The sequence below is a fragment of the Macrobrachium nipponense genome, chromosome 1 (genome assembly GCF_015104395.2).
Source record: "Macrobrachium nipponense isolate FS-2020 chromosome 1, ASM1510439v2, whole genome shotgun sequence".
NCBI lineage: Eukaryota > Metazoa > Arthropoda > Malacostraca > Decapoda > Palaemonidae > Macrobrachium > Macrobrachium nipponense.
This window is the reverse complement of record NC_087200.1, coordinates 117,935,137-117,951,913: the sequence shown is the minus strand read 5'-3', so window position 1 is coordinate 117,951,913 and position 16,777 is coordinate 117,935,137. Positions and strand designations below refer to the sequence as shown.

Genomic DNA, 16,777 nt, shown 5'->3' with positions numbered 1-16,777 from the left:
ATTCTTACATTAGGCTCGGTCTGCTACCTATTCAAGCCTTGAATAACAAAAAAAAATTACTTTAAACATTGTCCATAGGAGCGTGCTCGTAACATACTAAGTGATTAAATGCATAAAAAGGTTCTGTTACATACCCTTGTTGACATATTCATAAACAAAGATAAATGCATGGAAAATATAGATCCATGTTTGGTAATAATAATGATTATGTACCCCAAAAATATAAAAGGTAAAAATCAAAACACCGTATACATGATTAATATGATAACATGTACCTGATTAAGAACTAATGGTTACTAAATAATGAATTATAGCATGATCATGGATAATTGTTAAAGAGTACTTGACACTCTTTGTAATAGATAAATATAATTGTATAATAGTATAACAATGTAATTCTGCAGAAATTCAATATATAGGGCTGATATTTTATTAGGTGCCCGAAAAAATACCTTTAGGAATATATTAATGTATAATATTGGGCTATAATGATTTATTAGGCGCCCTGGAGATACTTTAACTGTTCAAATGCAAAGGCGTGAGTCTTTCTTGTCCTACATTTTGCCAGCATACGGACCGCTTTTCACACACAACACAATTCCAGACAATTCCCTAGGCACGAACTGAAGTGGGCCAGGTTCAGGCGGCCCTAAACGCAAACGACTTGAGTTTAACGGGATAACGTCATCCAGACGGGCCAGTACGTTCCCTTGGAGATCCTTCTGTTTACGCCTCAGCCTACGCCAAGCAAAGATGTTGACGGCGATAACCAATATGGCCGTCACGCTGAACACGGCTAGCAGAATGTAGTAGCGAAGATGTTCTCCACCTGCATAAGTCGATGACGCGTGGGTCATCTCAGCCAGTTGCGTCAGACGATGAGCTACTCGCGCGTTGTATGGGAGAGGTAGTGATGGGATGATTGTGTAGCCCACGTGTAGTTCGCGAAATACGCCTTCTCACGTATTATTCGTGTTGACCCCTCTAACGGTATACGTAGTTTGTAGATGTCCCCGTACAACCATCGGCTGCTACGAAGATAGGGGCATGGGCGGTGGATGTGTCCGGACACACGACGTCAAATCCGGCCTTATCATAACGGATCCAGGAACCATTATTCATCCTGTAATTGAATTTATTACCGTAAAAGGGATAAAGTTTCCCCAGACAACCTTCGCTTGTATGAGAGAGAGAGCCGTTTAGCACTATGTCTAACTCACATGAATCCGTTGATATAGGATAGAATTCAAAAGAGTCAGCTGTACAAATTTTATTATTCATGGCTTCTGAACAGTGAGTGAGTTTTATCTAAGTCTTTAATGACTGTAAATGATTTCTTTCAGAAGAAAAATCAGTACATGCCCCGTTAAATTGGATATTACTGGATTTGAGTTATTCGTTCATAAAAGTAGAAACGGTGCTATTTTGTATGATTGCCAAGCATCGGAAGAATCAAAAGGAATTGTGATCATAATTCTATAATTTTCTACGCTGACTGATAGTTAGGCTATAATAGAATTTCTACTTTATGGGCATCCAATAAAGGGAAATTATGACCCTAGCTTCTCCCACGTCCGTTTTCCAAAGTTAACGTCAGATCTTTAATAGGCATGAGGTGAGGAGATAACACACCCTTTGTTGCTAAACGTAATTGTATCTACGTAATCTTTTGACTTTTCAATAAAATGTGATATTTTCACACGGATATGATCTATTTTCGAACTATAGTAAGCTAAAGTAGCCAGCAAATGTTGAACTTCCATGACCTGATCGATATTATTTGAATGTTCATTAACGATATTCATTATTTGATTGATCGAAGATAACTGGCTGCGAAGTTCTGATAAGGCCAGTTCCGTTTTGTGTTGCAAAAACTCAATTCTTTTATTTTGATTATTTATCTTGAGGCGATTTGAGATTCCTAAGCCTAGATTCGCAACTGATCCTAAGATGTTTAGTCCAGCTAGAATAAGCGGGTTGCGGCGTTCAAGAGTATTGTGCCGCACAGACCACATCAGCAGGTCACGAGCGAGTTCTTCTGCCTCGGCGGTTTATTTTGTATGTCATAAGACAACATTTCCGCGACGCTTAGTGTTTGAGCTAGTGAAATCTCTGAGTTAGCATGAAAATTACGTTCATGCATTTCCTTAAGGGAAATACCCAAAACCTCATCAGGTCATTCTTTAAGTTAAGGGACGTCATCTTCAGGTAAGAAAATAGCATGCATATCTACTTCGATAACAATATTACTTGACACGATGATACATCATCGATTCTCTCAATAATCGAGCCATGATTAAATTCTATTTCTTCGTCCTAGCGCTCTTTCCATACAACAAAGATGTCTGAATACACAATATCACTCCTAACAATAACAGATTCTTTTTTGAAAAACCTGCAATGAGTAAAACAGAGTATAACTCGCGTAAAAGAATAGGTTTACATACAATATGATTAATAGATATATATATAATTAATTATACAAGTTTCATAAATACAACCATTTTTTCCCTCACTCCATCTACCCTTCTTTAGATTCTGATATGTGCAATGGGACTATTCTCACATCAGTGGGTTTGGATACATTTTGTTTGAACCCTAACTCTATTGGCCGTTAAATTTTCTAAAATGTTAAACGGGCCTTCAAACTTAGGTGTCAGTTTATAATTTAAACCTTTACGCACGTATACTTGTATGTATACCTGATCGCCCACGGCATATGTTCTAGTTGGCTTAGCTATTTTATCATGATTTTTTTTCATTATGATCTGTGCTTCTTCTAAATTCTTACGATTATATTATTATATTGACTTATGCTTGCATCCATAACATCCTTTAGAGGATTTGATAAAATTAGTTGTAGGCTTTAAGATGTGGAAAGGCGTTCGGGCCGGGATACCGTACAGTGCCTCGTGCGGTGTCATTTTAATAGACACGTGATACGAGTGATTAAGTGTGCTTAGTACCGCAGGTATGGCAATGTCCCAGTTGGGATCTGCCCCCCCTAAGGTGAACCCCTTAAAATGTTTAAAACCTTACGATTTGCCCTTTCCACTAGCCCATTAGACTCTGGGTGATAGATCATGGTATTGATTTTCTTTATACAAAGGAATTCGCACAAGGAGTTAAGGAAATGATTATTGAACTCCCCGCCCGAGTCTGAGATAATGATGTGTGGAATTCCATGTTTACAAAATAGCACTCGTAAAACTTCCTAGCGCACTCGACCGCGGTTTTTGTTTTAAGCGCTATAAGTTCTGTATATCGAGTCAAAGCGTCTATAATTACTAGGAGGTGCTTATTTCCTCTGTCTGACTCGTAAAATCCTGTAATAAATCTAAATGTACTCTTTCAAAGGGTTGATTTGGCACGGGGTAAGCCCCTAGGCTGACAGGTGGTCTTCGTGTGCCCTTTGTATTCTTGACAAGTGCGACAATTTGCTATGTGCTTTTTTATATCTGTAAGCATCGTATGCCAATAAAATAAGGATTTGGCTTTCTGTGACATCAAGGTATAACCCGGGTGTCCGTGCAGTGGATTTTCATGCAACCACTTTAAGACAGTGGGTATGAGTGAGATAGGCACCACCACCTGGTTGTTATTCAACTGCGGTGTGTTGCGGGTTTTCCTCGTCACGGATCTACACAGGATATTTTCCTGTAGGATATAATTCTGCTGCTTATACTTTAGGTATTCTTTTTCCTTCGGATTTCCGTTTAACGCAATGATGATTTTTTCTATTTGCGGATCTTTTCTTTGTTCCGTCTGTAATAGTTCAGCACTCCAGCCCAGATCTTCCTGTTCAGATATAGTTTTAACAACGGGCATAGAGGTTGAGATATCTATTAATTCAGCTAATGGCTCGGTACAAGATGAAGAGGGGTTGCGTGATAATGCGTCAGCAATGATATTTGCTTTCCCAGGTAAATACCCGATCCTCGCGCCAAAGTCCTGAATGATCAGTGCCACCGAGTTCGCTTGGGGCTGGTGACTAAAGCCTTTAAAGAAGTCGGTTAGGGGCTTATGATCAGTGAGAACCTTGACGGGATAACCGTATATTATGAATTTAAAGTGCACGAGTGAATTAACAATAGCGAGCCCTTCCTTGTCTATTACTGCATATTTACTTTCGGAAGGTCTCAGTTTACGTGAATAAAAAGCTATAGGGAAAAACTGTCTATCATATTGTTGAAGCAATACCCCACCTACTCCTAGGTCTGAGGCGTCTGTTGCTATGAAAAATTCCTTACCGAAGTCAGGAAATTTCAAGATAGGAGAACTCACAGTTCATCTTTCAATTTATCGAACGCCTGTTGATGAATTTCAGACCATACGAATCTACGCCCTTTTATAAGATCGGTTAGGGGAGCGGCTATGATTGAGTAATTGCGGATAAAGCGGCGATAGTATCCGCTGCACCCTAAAAATTGCTGTATTCCCTTGACGTTAATAGGTATCGGAAAGTTACGGATAGCCGACACCTTATCGTGGACGACTTTAAGACCTTCACTAGAAACCGTGAAACCTAGATAGACTAGTTCTGGTTTTAAAAAATTCACACTTACTTATCTTTACCCTTAAATTATGCTGCCTTAACCTTTTGTAACACTAACTCCAATTTACTAAATGTTCTTCTAATGTGTTTTGGAAAAAAGATTACTAAGTCATCCATGTAGGCATGTAGGTATATCTCCCAACAAGTCTCCAAACACGACGTTTATCATACGAGTAAAAGTGATAGGAGCACAACGTAAACCAAAAGGCATACGCAAAAATTCATAATGTCCCCCTGGCTGTGCTGAAGGCCAGTGTATGGGATACTTCTCTTGTTCCATCGGAATCTGATGAAATCCTTTTAGTAAGTCTAGGCTTGTGAAATATTTATTCTGGCCTAGTAAGTAGGATATCATCGGTACATGGTACTGGGAATCTGTCAGGGATTGTTTCTTCATTTAAACGACGAAAATCTACGCATATCCGCCAAGTTCGATCTTTTTTCGGTACTACTATTAACGGTGAAAAATTATAAGGGCTGTTTGATTTCCTAATGACTCCTTCTTTTAACATTTTACCTACTTCCTCTGTTATCTCATTCTGAAATTTCATAGGAAGTCGGTACGAAGGTACATAGATTACTTTCTGTTTGTCCTTGAGCCTGATTGATGCTCGATGACATCCGTTTTTCCTAAGGTTCCATCCGTAGTGGAAAAAACATCGTGATATTTAGTTAACAGATTCAAAATTTCTGCTGAATTTCTTCTTCTTGAATGTCTTTATTGATTTTGTTCTTTATAGATTGCAAAAGGGTTTCATCCGCGATTGATTGAGCGTGATTTATCTCAGCTACGGTAAGAATGCGATGTTTATAAACTTCGGCATCCAAGATATGTTGATTTTTGTGAATTACTAAAGTGGTATTCAAAATGAATTACAGACTTCGATGTTACATTGTTGTTGTGAGCCGACTGTATAAACGGCTTGTGTGACGGATAATCCGTGTGTTTTCAGAGTTTCGGAAAGGATTAATGTTTCAGATCCTGGCAAGGTTTCTTTACACGCACTAGTATATTTGAAGTTACGTTAGGTTCGAGGGTTTGCGTGCAAGCTGCTATTACGGGTGACGAGAGTTTCTGTTGGGTTGCCTGTATTATTTCTTGGTTCATGAGACAGGTGATTGGTTCCGTAATGTAAGTGACAACTCTGTCTGTCTCTTTATTATCTAAAACAGATTTTAGGGTATTAGAAGACCTATAGAATTTCCCTTTGATATACACGCCGTGTTTTGCAGGTGCTAAGATAATATTTTGAGTGCCCATAGACGGGTATCCGATAATTACTGCGGGATACATATTAATGTTTTGTACAACGACAAAGGTATCAGCAAACGTGCGCTTACCGACCTTGTACTGTACATGAGTTACGCCCACAACATTTAATTCATTATTCCCAATGCCTGAGAGCCTTATTCCGGACTTTTCTATAGGGAAATTTGAAAAGAGTAAATGATGAGTCCTTAAATCCATTATATTACGTGGACTACCAGAATCAAAGAACAAAGTGAATGACTTATGGTCCAAATTTACTGCATGTAAGGTTGGTCGCAACTCGTTTTTGACTATAATTGCATGAATTTTGTTGCAAATCTACGGGAACCTGCACAGATTTTTTTGATTCGGCCGTGTGTTTCATAGGAAAATCAATTGTCTCACAATGATCTGATAAATGATTAAACTGATTATTTGATACAAAAGATGTTGATATTGATGACCCAACATCGCCCTCTCCCCCCTTGGAGTGAACTACGTGGTATTTGTTTTGTTTATCACACCCTGAAAATTCGCTTGCCCTTGCGAGTTCTGGCTAGACGGCCCAGGAACAGAGGTACCTGAAGCACGATTTGTTTGTTTCTGCTGTTGTGCAGAATTTCCATTTGGTTGTTTTCTTCTTATAGTACTGAGACCCTTCTTTTTTTATTTGCTACTAGCAACTGGTTGCGTGTTTGTAGCATTTTGCTGTTGATTCTCGAGTAGCAACGGTTATATGAATGAGTTGAACTATTGTGTATTGAACAAAAACGCGTCCGACAGTCTGAAATCATGTGACCTGGTCGTTTACAGTTATAACAAACCATCCCTGCAACTTGATTGTATTATTATGGTACTCAAATTTACTTGTTGTGGCTTGTTTCTCATTTTTTGCAAAAACTTGAATGAGCGAAGGATCTAGGTCGGTACATTTAGGACATGTGTTTTTTTGATTTGTTTATACACATCTAATTCCGTACTGTCGGGCTGCAATTTTTTATCAAAACACCGTACTAACGCTTCAGGCAACATTACAGTGATAGACGTAAGGTAGATCAAACGGATAAAATCTTTCACTTTGATTTTAGCACCCGCAACCCACCCGGAGTTACTTAAACTATCCTGATATTTCATTTAGCCGGTCGGCAATTAGCGCCGCCCGCTCGACAACATTGAGCTGAGTCATGGAGCTTGGTTAAGGATATTTCTCAATGCCAATACTACATCTAAAGCCTCTTCACCCCCATACACGGCACGTAATCTAATTTTGAACTCGTCCCATGTACGCGCTTCTTGGAAAGAAACCCCCTTAGATACGCACTTGCGTCGCCTTTCGCAAAGTCACGAAGCTCTTGGCCTCCTGTAATTGTACTGCTGGGTCCGTGATGCTTTTGCATTTAAATGAGCGTCTACATGAGATCCATGCCTCAACATTTTGAGGCAGGAACCCATTGACCCGACCTTGAAAAGGGACAATCGCTGACCTCGCGCTAACGAGAGTCACCACGTTGGGGTTGCCAGCCGGAGTAGTTGCCATTTCGGCTTTCACTTTTTTCTTATCACTTCTATTCCTTGCAATCCTATCAAAAATATCTATAAGAGTACACTCGACCACTACGTAAACGCATAAGCAATGTACTGTATAAGTGTGTTATAATAATAGGAAAATCCCCCCAAAAGATACAAAAATACAGATAAAATATGATAAAATATATACAGAGAATTCCTGCAAGAAATGTTAAATGCAACTAGAAAAGAAAAAAAATTAATCTGCGGGCGAGAACCTCGTAGTTGAAGATAGGTTCTGTAAGAAGAAGATTAATATGGCGAACAAACCTCACCCCCAGAATACTGGACGATCGACTCTTGATGAACAACACTTCACTGAGGAAAAGACCTGAATAGATAAAAATGGTACTTAGCTCCAGATTATATTGCGAAGGATTGTTGACATGGGATGACGTCTCGCGTCGGAAGTCGTGATGACGTCACGGTCTTCTCTCGGTGCACGATGCTCTGGGAAGTCCAAGATTGATGACGTCACAGCCTCCGTCCTTGCACTACTGCGTATAGCTGTCCACTCTGCGTCCTTGCTCGTGAACGGGTGATGTTCCCTGTGTTTGTTTTCTTCTTTCCGTTGATGTTCAATGCTGCCCTCGTCCGGTGTAGATTCTCGAAGATAAGTGACAACAGTTGCTCAAACGTCAGTGTTAAATGCTTGTATTCCTCTCGATGAAGGACATAGTTGCGTCTTCATAAACTGTTGCGTTGATTGAATGATCCCGTTTCCTCTGTTTAGTTTGATGTTGAAGGTGGAAGTTAGTTTCTTGTAGACCTTCGGTCGGCTGATATGGGTCCTGTTAATTATGTTCTTCGTTTATACGCTGCCACCACTTCTAATGTCTTATCGCTTGGCGATAGACTTTTTGTTCTTTCCTTACGACTGTCATTCGTAAGTAATGTTTGGTTCCTCTCATCTCCCTTGGATGTCTTAGTAGAGGTTCTTTCTTGACTAGAGGAGATGATTCAAACAGGCTAGTTGAACAAGTTAACAACTTTATTCTGTAACTCCATACTAAGAGATGCAGCTCGGTCGGACGACCGATATGTTTGATAGTTGGCGTGGAACTGCCATTCTAAAGCATCGCGTCGATAGCGGAACATTAGCTATCTCAGCAATTCATATAAAAACACATACGTAGTCTGCCGGCTCGGAAGTTACAAGTTTCCGGCGTAGGTTAACAGGTCAAACCGCTTCCCATGGAAGTTGTTGTGCAAAGTTATCATAACATAAAAATGTTGACAAAGCTTTGAGCTAGATCAGGCTCTGCAGACAGCGCATAGCGTAATCTAGGTCTGCTTTGGTCACGTAGAACCCTCCTAATGCCATGACCCCAGGTCACTGGTTTATATATAATGTAATTCTTACACAGGAGGCAGTGTAACTGCACAAGCTTCTAACTGATACATTTATACTGGAGGGAAATAAGCAAATATTCAAACATGCTAACTGGGACAGGCAGCAGAATGTGTGAGTGATATCTGGCTAAAAACAACAATTAATAAGCAGACTTTCTTAATGCCGACTCCCAATCAGACCTTGAGTCAAAGGAAATTAATATCAATGTAATACCAATGCTGTAACAGTATATTATGGTAATATCCACTTATTTTTCGCCTTGCTAATTAATTTCTTACTTTCTAGCGGCCTGCTTTTTTCTTATTCTTCTCTAAAGGCTTGTCAAGAGCACAAACCCACCTACAAATTAAGCTGAAAAGAACAAGGCAAGCAAGAAAAGGTAAAATGTATATAAAAATAGAAAAAATAAGCCAGAATACTTATGGAAGCTAACAATACCTGTAAGCAATAATTTTTTTATCACTTAAGAAAATGTAGGAAAATGATTGTACCAGGCAATGATGATAGGATTTGAAAGGAATGTTAATAGTTAATACCTGAAAATGAGCCATGTGAATACATGGTTAATAATTGCTCTATATATTTTCACTCCAACCCCTCCTCAGACCAACCTACTACAGAAGGAATAAAAAAAACTGATTCAAATGTAAAGGACTATTGTTATCAATTTAAGGTAATTAATGAAATTGAAACTAATGGAGAAATAGTGATAGAGTTCCCAAGTAGCTAGTATTACAATTACTCAGTTCCATGATAGTTCACATCAAACAATGTGAACTACCATATAATTGGTAAAAAAATCCATTTTTATGCACTGCAATTTTATTTGGAGATACTTATATTTACAGCACTCATTGCTGTAATAGCAACCATAAAGCTATGGAAACTGGGAAGGCATTGCCTTTCTTTTATAAAATCAAGTTCCTGTGCAATGACAGATTTTTGGTACCATAAAAACAAGCTATTTATTTATTGAGGATTAATAAGAAATAAAGACTTCTTATCACTATAAAGAAAATGTACCTAAGCTTGAATTCATGATTCAATTATTACATCCTATAACTACTGATAAAATATAAATGACAATCTCGTGTTGACTAGTACCAAAGATGAGAATGTTTAGACACAAAAGCTACTTACGTAGACGATGTGATGTGCAAGGCTGCACAGAGGCTTCTGCTGGAGTTGTCCCTGCCTTGGCTCTAGTTTCAGGTTCCTGTAGCCTCATATTCGTGAGCCTAAGAAAAATCAAAGCTCCAATGTGAAGTAAAATAAGTTTTCTTGACTCATGTGCACTTTCTGCAATCCCTTCTGATCTGGGTCTTCAACTAAGACCTATCTACATGACTTTCTGGGCTATCCTACTTCCACATATACTAATTTTTCTGACATAATTGCTCTCCATGCTTTCAAGGGGTAAGGCCAAGACTGTATTCTGGATAACTGATAGTGCCACTAGGATGCCTAAGACTGAGTAATATAAACAATGGCTTTTCAATATCTGTTATGTGCAGGAGTAACAAATGGGGAAAAGTTGAGAAGGACCATCATGTGGTAGCAAATGCACAAATTATGAGGTAGAAAATGAGTTACCTTGAGGACATAATGACCTATGAAATGATGCAAATATTAACCCTTAAACGCCGAAGCGGTATTTAAAAAATCATCTCCCATATGCCGGCGGCGTTCGGGAGTGAGCACCGAAGCATAAAAAATGTTTTTTTCAAATGTTTTTTTTTCCAAAAATCACAGCACGCTTAGTATTCAAGATTAAGATGTCATTTTTGGCTCCTTTTTTTGTCATTGCCTGAAGTTTAGTATGCAACCATCAGAAATGAAAATATATCATTATCATATACGTATAAATATTGGGATATATGACAGCGCGAAATTTTTTTTATATATAATTGTATACAAATCGCGCTGTAAGCAAAACAATTAAAGCTAAAGAGTTCATTTTTTTCATTGTATTGTGCACTAATTTTGCAATCATTTTGGTATATAACACATTGTAAAAAACGAATCAAGGCAACACAGACAGAAATATTATTACAAAATGATGCATGAATTCGTAACGCTGTTTTAAAAAATTCACCATAAATCGAAATATTGTGCTAGAGACTTCCTGTTTGTTGCAAAATGAAGCTAATTGATTGAATATTACTAGACTGTAAGTGTTGTAGCTTACAATTGCAGTTTTTGACCATTTCGGTCGAGTTAAAGTTGACCGAAGGACGAATTTTTTCTATTTATAATTATTTATATGAAAATATTTCAAAACTGATAAAAGCTACAACCATAGGTTGTTTTTAGTTGTATTCTACATGAAATTGCGCAGTTATTTCGAAGTTACGTTACCACGTGGACATAAGGAAAAATGATATTGTTATTGTACAATAAAGTTTCATACATACTTACCTGGCAGATATATACTTAGCTATAGACTCCGTCGTCCCCGACAGAAATTCAAATTTCGCGGCACATGCTACAGGTAGGTCAGGTGATCTACCGGCCTGCCGCTGGGTGGCAGGAATAGGAACCATTACCGTTCTAGAACCAGATTTTCTCTTCCACCTGTCTCCTGATGGGAGGCTGGGTGGGCCATTTAATTGTATATATCTGCCAGGTAAGTATGTATGAAACTTTATTGTACAATAACAATACCATTTTCATACATTCAACTTCCCTGTCAGATATATACTTAGCTGATTGGCACCTTTGGCGGAGGGTAAGAGACAGCTAATTACTGATTAGACAGGTAACAACATACGTTTTGTAGGTAATAAAAAATAAAAATACCCTGGTTCCTACCTGTTTTGGCGGAAGATTTCATAGCTACTTCTTAGAAGTCTGCTTCGCCTCAAGAGCCTCAGCGAGGATGTGACCTATGGCTAAGAGCTCTTGTGAGGACTGTCAATGGGGTCTTATCCACTTACTCGACAGAACCTGATGGCCTTTGTCAATGGGTCTTATCCACTTATATGACAATACACCTATGCCTAATGGCATAAACCAAAGGGAGAACAACAACCGATCCCGATCACCGATCCTAACTGTGGATTAGTACTAAGATTGAAAGGAGTTATCCCCAACCACCTTTCAAACAACCTAAAATTCAACACCAATTTATTTTAAAATCAAAATTAAACAAAATTAAAGAAAAATTAAGGACCAAAGCGAAAAAAAGTCTTATTTCCTTCACCCAGCACTGTATCCGCTGATACATACGGACCCACCGAGAGACCGCATCTCTCGTATGTTACCCTTAACATCTTTTAAATAATGGGAAGCAAACGCCGAGTTGCACCTCCAGTACGTAGCTGCTAAGATGTTTTTAATAGACATGTTCTTGTTGAAAGATATCGATGTAGCAACTGCACGTACCTCGTGCGCTTTTACTCTCAATGCTGCAAAGGATTCACTTTTGCATTTCATGTGTGCCTCAGTAATCACGTTTCTAACGAAAACGGCTAAGGCATTTTTTGACATCGGTCTCTTAGGGTCCTTAACCGCACACCAGAGACTTTGATTGCAACCTTGCAGCTGTTTCTTCCTCTGCAGGTAAAATTTTAAGTAAGGCTCTAACCGGACATAATGATCTCTCAAGTTCCTTTCCCACAAGTTGAGAAAGTCCTTCAACTTCAAAACTCCTGGGCCAAGGTCTCGAAGGATTTTCATTCTTTGCTAAAAATAAAGGCCGGAAAGATACCACTGCAGAGTCTCCTCTAAAGCCCACTCTCGAGTCTAGAGCCTGCAATTCACTGACTCTTTTGGCCGTAGCGAGAGCCATTAGAAAAATACATTTCCTCGTAATGTCTCTGAAGGATGCTTGATTAGGAGGCTCAAACTTCTCTGATGTGGGGTATTTAAGAACCACGTCCAGGTTCCAGCTAGGGGTAAGTGAAGTCTTCGATTTTGATGTTTCAAATGATCGTATCAAGTCATGAAGGTCTTTGTTATCCTCTATGTTCAGGCCCCTGTTCCTGAACACAGCAGATAACATGCTTCTATACCCCTTTATCGTAGATACTGCCAATTGAGATTCCTCTCTCAGATATAGAAGGAAATCGGCAATTTCGGTCACAGAGGTATCGGAGGAGGACAGCTTCTTCGCCTTACACCATCTTCGATTGGTAGATCTGCATGGTAGAGGATCTTCATGCTCTTGCAATTGCTTTTGCAGCTTTGCGAGAAAAGCCTCTCGCTCTGACCAATCTTTCGATAGTCGAAAGGCAGTCAGGGCGAGAGCATGGATGTTTTTGTGATACCTCTCGAAGTGGGGTAGTCTGAGCAGATCTGTCCTTTCAGGAAGAGATCTGGGGAAGTCCACCGTCCATTCCAGTACCACTGTGAACCATTCTCGAGCGGGCCAAAAGGGAGCGATTAGTGTCATCCTCGTTCCTTCCGAGGACATGAACTTTCTTATCACTTCCCCCAGTATCTTGAACGGGGAAAAGCGTATGCATCTATGCCCGACCAATCCATGAGAAGGGCATCGATTGCTAGGGCTCTGGGATCCTCCCCTAAGACGAGCAGAATTCTCCATCCTTCTGGAGAGGAACGTCGCAAACAGATCTACTTGAGGTTTTCCCCCACAGAGACCAACACAGCTTCTGGCAGACTTCTGAATGAAGGGTCCATTCTGTAGGAAGGACCTGGTTCTTCCTGCTCAGTCTGTCTGCCCTTATATTCCTTCCTCCTTGAACGAATCTTGTTAGGAGTACTGTCTTTCGTTCCTCCGCCCAGATTAATAGAGCTCTTGCTAACTCGTAAAGGGAGAAAGAGTGTGTCCCCCCCTGCTTTCTGATATATGCCAGAGCCGTGGTGTTGTCTGAGTTGACCTGGACCACCACGCCTCTGACATCCTCTTCGAAATGTCTCAGAGCCAAATGAATGACTAGAAGCTCTTTCGCATTTATGTGCCAGGACATCTGTTCTCTTGTCCAGATGCCTGACACTTCTTTCGTCCCTAGTGTTGCTCCCCATCCTGTTTCCGAGGCGTCGGAGAACAACACTAGGCGAGGGTTCTGCAGAGACAAGGACACTCCCTCGTTCTTTCTCAGAGGTTCTAACCACCATTGCATGTGGTTCTTGATGTTTTCCTGTATAGGAAAAGAATCTGCCAGTTCTCCTGTCTTCCTGTTCCACATTCTCCTCATGTAGAACTGCAGAGGTCTCATGTGCAGCCTCCCTAGAGAAACGAACTGCTCTAGCGACGAAAGGGTGCCCAGAATACTGAGCCATTCCCCTCGCTGCTTTAGCTTCGCTCTTTCTCTAGGAAGGCCGAGATCTTCTCCAATCCTCGAGCAATCCTTTCTTGGGATGGAAATGCTCGAAAACCCCGAGAATCCATCTGAATCCCCAGATAGACAATGTCCTGGCTGGGGATTGTCTGGGATTTCTCGAGGTTCACGAGCAATCCTAGAGATTTCACTAGATCAGAGTTGTTCCAACCAAGTCCTCCAAAACACTGCTGTATTGACTTCGCTCTTATGAGCCAGTTGTCCAAGTAGAGTGATATTCTCACCCCTTCAGATGTAGCCATCTTGCTACGTTCCTCATCAATGCCATAAACACCTGAGGAGCCGTCGAGAGGCCGAAGCCGAAAGCCCTGAATTGGTAAATCCTTCCCTGCACCATGAACCGAAGATATTTTCTCAATGAAGGATGCAGGGGGACGTGAAAGTAAGCGTCCTGAAGGTCGAGGGAGACCATCCAATCTCCTGGACGCAGAGCTGCAAGGACCGAGTTGGAAGTCTCCATGGAGAACTTTGTCTTCTCCACGAAGCGGTTCAATGCGCTCACGTCCAGCACAGGCCTCCACCCTACCGAAGCTTTTGGCACTAAGAAAAGGCGATTGCAAAAGCCCCGGGAGTGAGGATCCTGCACTGTCTCGATGGCCTCCTTCTCCAATATTTGCTGTACTAGACCCAACAGGGATTCCCTTTTTTTCAGGATCTTTGTACCTCGCTGACAGCTCCCCCGGTGTCGTCGTCAATGGAGGTCTGTCTCTGAAGGGGATGAGATATCCTTTCTTGATTACTTCCAGAGACCAAGAATCTACTTGTCTCGAGGCCCACGCTTCTGAAAACTTCAGCAGTCTGGCCCCCACTGGTGCTTGAAGGACTGGTATCTCACTTGGACTTCTTCGTTGCTCTAATGGAAGAAGACCTTCCTCTTCTTTCCACTCCTCTTTTCCTAGGGGCTCGGCCTGATGAGCTCCCTCGAAAGGGCGGCTGAGTACTTCTTGGCTCCCTCTTCGTGGCAGGAACAGCTGGTCTTGACTTCTTAGCTGATTGTACTAGCAAGTCCTGTGTTGCCTTCTCAGTCAGCGAGTGAGAAATATCCCTCACTAACTGAGAAGGGAACAGCTGTTTAGACAGAGGGGCGTATAAGAGAGACGCCCTCTGAACTGGAGAGACTGCTTTCGTTAAAAATGAGCTAAAGACAGCTCTCTTCTTTAGAATTCCTGCCCCGAAAAGGGATGCCACTTCTGCTGATCCATCTTGAACCGCCTTATCCATACAGGCGAGCACACTATGCAGGACTTCGGGTTCCAAGAAATCGGGGTCTTGCGTCTTCTTGGCCAAAGCCCCAAGGGACCAGTCTAGGAAGTTAAAAACTTCCAAGACATGGAATACTCCTTTGAGGAGATGGTCCATTTCCGACAAAGTCCAGCTTGTCTTAGCAGATGGAAGCGCGTGTCTTCTTGCCGAGTCCACTAAGGTCGAGAAGTCTGCGTCTGCAGAAGCAGGAAGAGCGAGTCCCATTGCTTCTCCCGTGTTATACCAAATCCCTCTCCTTCCCGATAGTCTGGAAGGGGGACAGGTAAACACGGTCTTATCCGCCTCCTCTTTGGATTTAAGCCAATTCCCGAAAGCCTGCAAAGCCCTCTTCATTGAGATGGTAGGCTGCATCTTCAAAAAAGAGGAAGACTTTGAAGTCTTCGTCCTTGAGAATAAAGACCGAGGAGAAGGAGGGGCAGCAGGACTCGGAGACTCTCCAAATTCTTTCAATAAGAGGGCTGCCAAGGTCTTATAGTCCAAAAGACCTGGCCCCTTATTTGCTTCTGAGTCTGAAACATCTTCCAAATCTTGACCGGCCACATTAGGAAAAGAGTGCACAACCGGAGGAGGACTCCTCTCTAAGCTAGGTGAGGGGCTCTTAGCAGTACCGACTCTAACCTGACAAGGGCTACGGCCACCTGTGCGACGTCTTGAGTCCCTGCCAGGAGAAAGCCGATCTTGCCCTTTGCCTTTACTTGCATTAATACTATCCTTGATAAGAACGACGCCGCCTGTGCAACAACTACGTCCCTATCAGGAGAAGGTCTTGAATGTTTAAAACCTCTCACAGACTCAGCCACATCCTGACAAGGGCTACGGCTGCCTGTGTGGCGTCTAGAGACCCTGTCAGGCGAAAACTGATCCTGCGAGAAGTCCCAAAGAGGAGCCTCTAGGTCCGCTTCTAACTCCATGTCCGATGAAGATGGAGATCCTGGTTCATGGCGCCTGGTTGTAGCCTGGCACTTGGATGATGTATCAATCCTGGACAGTCTATCGTGGCTGGTAGGCGCATAGAAGGAGCCTCAGGCGCCAGGCCGGAGACTCAGGCGCCTGGTAGGTGTTTCAGGCGCCTTTCTGTATTTGTGAATACTGGTAGGATCCTCCCGCCTCGTAGGTGATTTGTGCCTGGCAGGCGCCTCGTCCGAGCTGTCAGAGACTTCCACCGGACGGGATTTTTTAACGGGAAGGAAGCGATCCTTTCTCCTAGGAGGATCCTTCTTCAAAACTCCAACCAACGAAGATATCTGTTGTTGCATTTCCCTTAGGATCTTCATAGCTGCGTCTTCTTTCTCCGTATCCGATCTAGGGGAAGGAGGATTTGATGAATATATTTCCTTTCTCTTCTTTTCCGGTGGATATTCTTCCGGGAAATCTTCCGGGCTGGAGTCCAAAGCTGGCGACTTCCACGATCCTTTAGAAGGTCTCGACAGCTTATCCAAACTCCATCCCTTCTTTGAAAAGAATCGGATGAAGAAAAACACTGTTTC

General features: G+C 41.6%; 1 protein-coding gene across 4 annotated transcripts in view; it reads right to left on the bottom strand.

Annotated features, from left to right (window-relative positions):
- Positions 1–16,777, bottom strand: part of LOC135219579 (uncharacterized) — a 331,388-nt gene that overhangs the window by 203,728 nt on the left and 110,883 nt on the right. For all 4 annotated transcript variants that reach the window (XM_064256461.1, XM_064256463.1, XM_064256462.1 and 1 more), the window contains one exon: positions 9,865–9,962. In XM_064256461.1, the coding sequence (XP_064112531.1) occupies positions 9,933–9,962 (30 nt within the window). In that variant the 3' untranslated portion in view covers positions 9,865–9,932. The remainder of the gene's footprint in view (positions 1–9,864; positions 9,963–16,777) is intronic.